This window comes from Mandrillus leucophaeus, unplaced genomic scaffold (assembly GCF_000951045.1).
Source record: "Mandrillus leucophaeus isolate KB7577 unplaced genomic scaffold, Mleu.le_1.0 Scaffold466, whole genome shotgun sequence".
NCBI lineage: Eukaryota > Metazoa > Chordata > Mammalia > Primates > Cercopithecidae > Mandrillus > Mandrillus leucophaeus.
In genome coordinates, this window is record NW_012104987.1 from 930,374 (window position 1) to 933,059 (window position 2,686).

At 39.0% G+C, this 2,686-nt stretch overlaps 1 protein-coding gene across 1 annotated transcript in view; it reads right to left on the reverse strand.

Moving 5' to 3' along the window:
* Positions 1-2,686, reverse strand: part of FMN2 (formin 2) — a gene marked incomplete at its 5' end in the record, with an annotated part of 438,038 nt that overhangs the window by 433,054 nt on the left and 2,298 nt on the right. Inside the window, one exon of the mRNA XM_011995030.1 lies at positions 2,619-2,686. Within this exon, the coding sequence (XP_011850420.1) occupies positions 2,619-2,686 (68 nt within the window). The remainder of the gene's footprint in view (positions 1-2,618) is intronic.

Sequence of the window (2,686 nt, forward strand, 5' to 3'; positions counted from 1 at the left end):
CTCAAGGAAGGCCAGATGTTCAAGCATTAAAGGAGTACACCTTATTAAAAACAGGAACTGGAAAATCTAACTAAAGAAAGGCCCTAAATCCGATCATATATTTTATAAACAGTTTTTACTCTCTATATGGCCTTAAAACATTGAACATCCAAACAGAAATAATAAGTACATTAGACTTGAATCATTGACTCACTTTCTATTTCTGGATCTGCCTCTGAATGAATCACAGTGTGACCTTGAGAAAGTTATTTCACCTCTTTCTCTATCTCCATTTCCCCACCAGTTACGAAGTTGGGTAAAGCCTACTGATCCTCTTTTCCTGAACAATGCTGAGTGAATGAGATAAATATACGGAAGCTGCTACACAAAAAGATATTTGCTGATTACCAACTAGCTGTATCCAACCATCAAATACAAAATAGGTGATGTCCTTATAAAAATGACTAGCTCTGCACTTCTACTCTGCACAATTTAAAAAACAAATCGCCTGAGAGGTCAACAAAACCCAGGTGGTTCCTATACAGGACTCTTTTAAGAGTCCCAGATTTCAAATTTGGGAATACTTAGCAAATTAAAATAAAATGCGAGTTCCAAGAAGACACTTTTTTTAAAAAGGAAAACAAACATTCAACCTATTTAGGGTCTTGTGATCTTCCAGGACTCTGTTCAATCCTCCTCTCTCAAGTCCTCTTCCCTCACCCCTTGCCACCAAGCAGGTAAGCCACTGCATCCGTGATGTCCCAGCAGTGATTTGCATGTCTCTACCTATACAGATATTTCGGTGCACTGCACTTATTTCATGTCTCCTCCTCACTAGTCAGTGAGGCTTAGAAGGGCAAAATCATGATTTAATGGCCTATGTATCACCTACATCTAGAATACTGCCTAGCACAGTGTGCTACCATTTAGATTACTGCATAGCACAATGCAGCTGCTCAATGGGTGTGTGTGCGTATGTGTGTGTATGCACATATATGCACACAAATGTATATACATATATATATATATATTTGCTAAATGAATGAAATAAATAAATTTCCAAAGTCTTATGCTACTAGGAATAACTATCATTAATATTAATGATTGATAATCATTATGGTGAATTATTTTCACTTTTCGAAAACGATATACGTGAATGTCACTTAGATAAAGAGAAAATACGTGATGCCTCACCAACATTAAATTCATGAAAATTCATGCAAAAACTTTCCAATTTTCTTTTATCAAAAGTGATCTTTTTTCAATTTGTTGGGGTTTTTTTTACAATTTATCTAGTGGGTATAAAACTACAAACATTCTTTTTAACAATCTACACAATAAAGAGGTGGAAAAGAAGAAAAATAAGAGTATGTGAAATGAATAGAAGAAGCTACTTTTAAGGGTAAGACCCTATAAAGGCAAAATAAAAGGTAGTCCACAGATGTAAATTAAAATGTGGTCAATAAGTAGCTACCCCAACATTACCAGCATTTAGTCAGCCAAGAAGTCGCTGTCTGTGCTGAGAAATTTCATCTAAGCGATGTTTTACACATAATGTTTAAAATAACAGAACATAAGATTTTAAAATTTTCAGATTGCATTTGAAATGTTTAATCCTTCAGATATTTATCATAAACCTATCAGTAGTCATGTGACTTTTCATATTTTTCCATTCATTAAATTCTAATACTCTATTTCATTTAATAATCAAGAATAGAGGTTAGGTAAACACGTCGGGCTCTTAAGGTAAGGCCTTGGGTCCTGTAAGCCTGTAAGCTAGGATAAACTCATTAGACTGCTTGACATTGACCACAGCAAACAAACTCTGGCTGTGCTTTATGTCACCCTGGGTGTGAGTCTATAACATATGCTAGGGAGGGGAGGTAACCAGTTGAACTAGATGTGCTTTTGACCTTCTCACCTTCACTATCTCCAAACTACAGGCTGTTCTGGGTTGGACCATGAAACTAAATGAAAATGATCCCTACTATTCTATTTATTAATTTTCTAATAGCATGTATCGGATTTTCTTGCAGCAGCAAACAGGAGTGAGTGACCGCTTAACTTCACTAAGTAGCGGAACCCAGATTGCTGCAAGATAGAAACTACATATTACATACATACCAAACGTGTACAAATACACACAGATACTAGAGCGGTCAGAGATTGCGTTTGGATCGTACTTGAATAAATGATTTGTGCCTCCAAAACCGACTGTTGTGAAAGAACCATGAACAATTTTTTTCTTTGTAATGCTGTGGTGATGAGAAATGAAAGAGAAGAATGATAGTTTAGCTAACAAGACGAAAAAGGAGTTTATCTCCCTGGCGTGACCCTACACATTGTGAAGAGCAGATATTTCGGTGAAATGGGCAGAGCAACCTTTTTTGAGATGACTTAGAACAGACACAACTAAGTTGTTCCCTTTAAGATCTTATAAGAACACAGAAAACCAACAAGTATGTCCGAGGCATGTCACCGAGGGGGGCGAGCTCGGTGGACCGAAAAGGATTCCCTACGGAGAAGAGACACGCCACTACCAGGTCACCGCCTTCGAGTCCAGGGAGGGCGGGTGGCAGGGGAAGGCCCTGATTGGCAGGCGCCTTGCGACCCGGAGGCCAGCAGCAGGGCGCGCTCACCTGTGAACACGTTCTGGAAGCCATCCGCAGCCGCTGGCGCCCCAGACGCCTTGGCGGCCAGTGCCGGG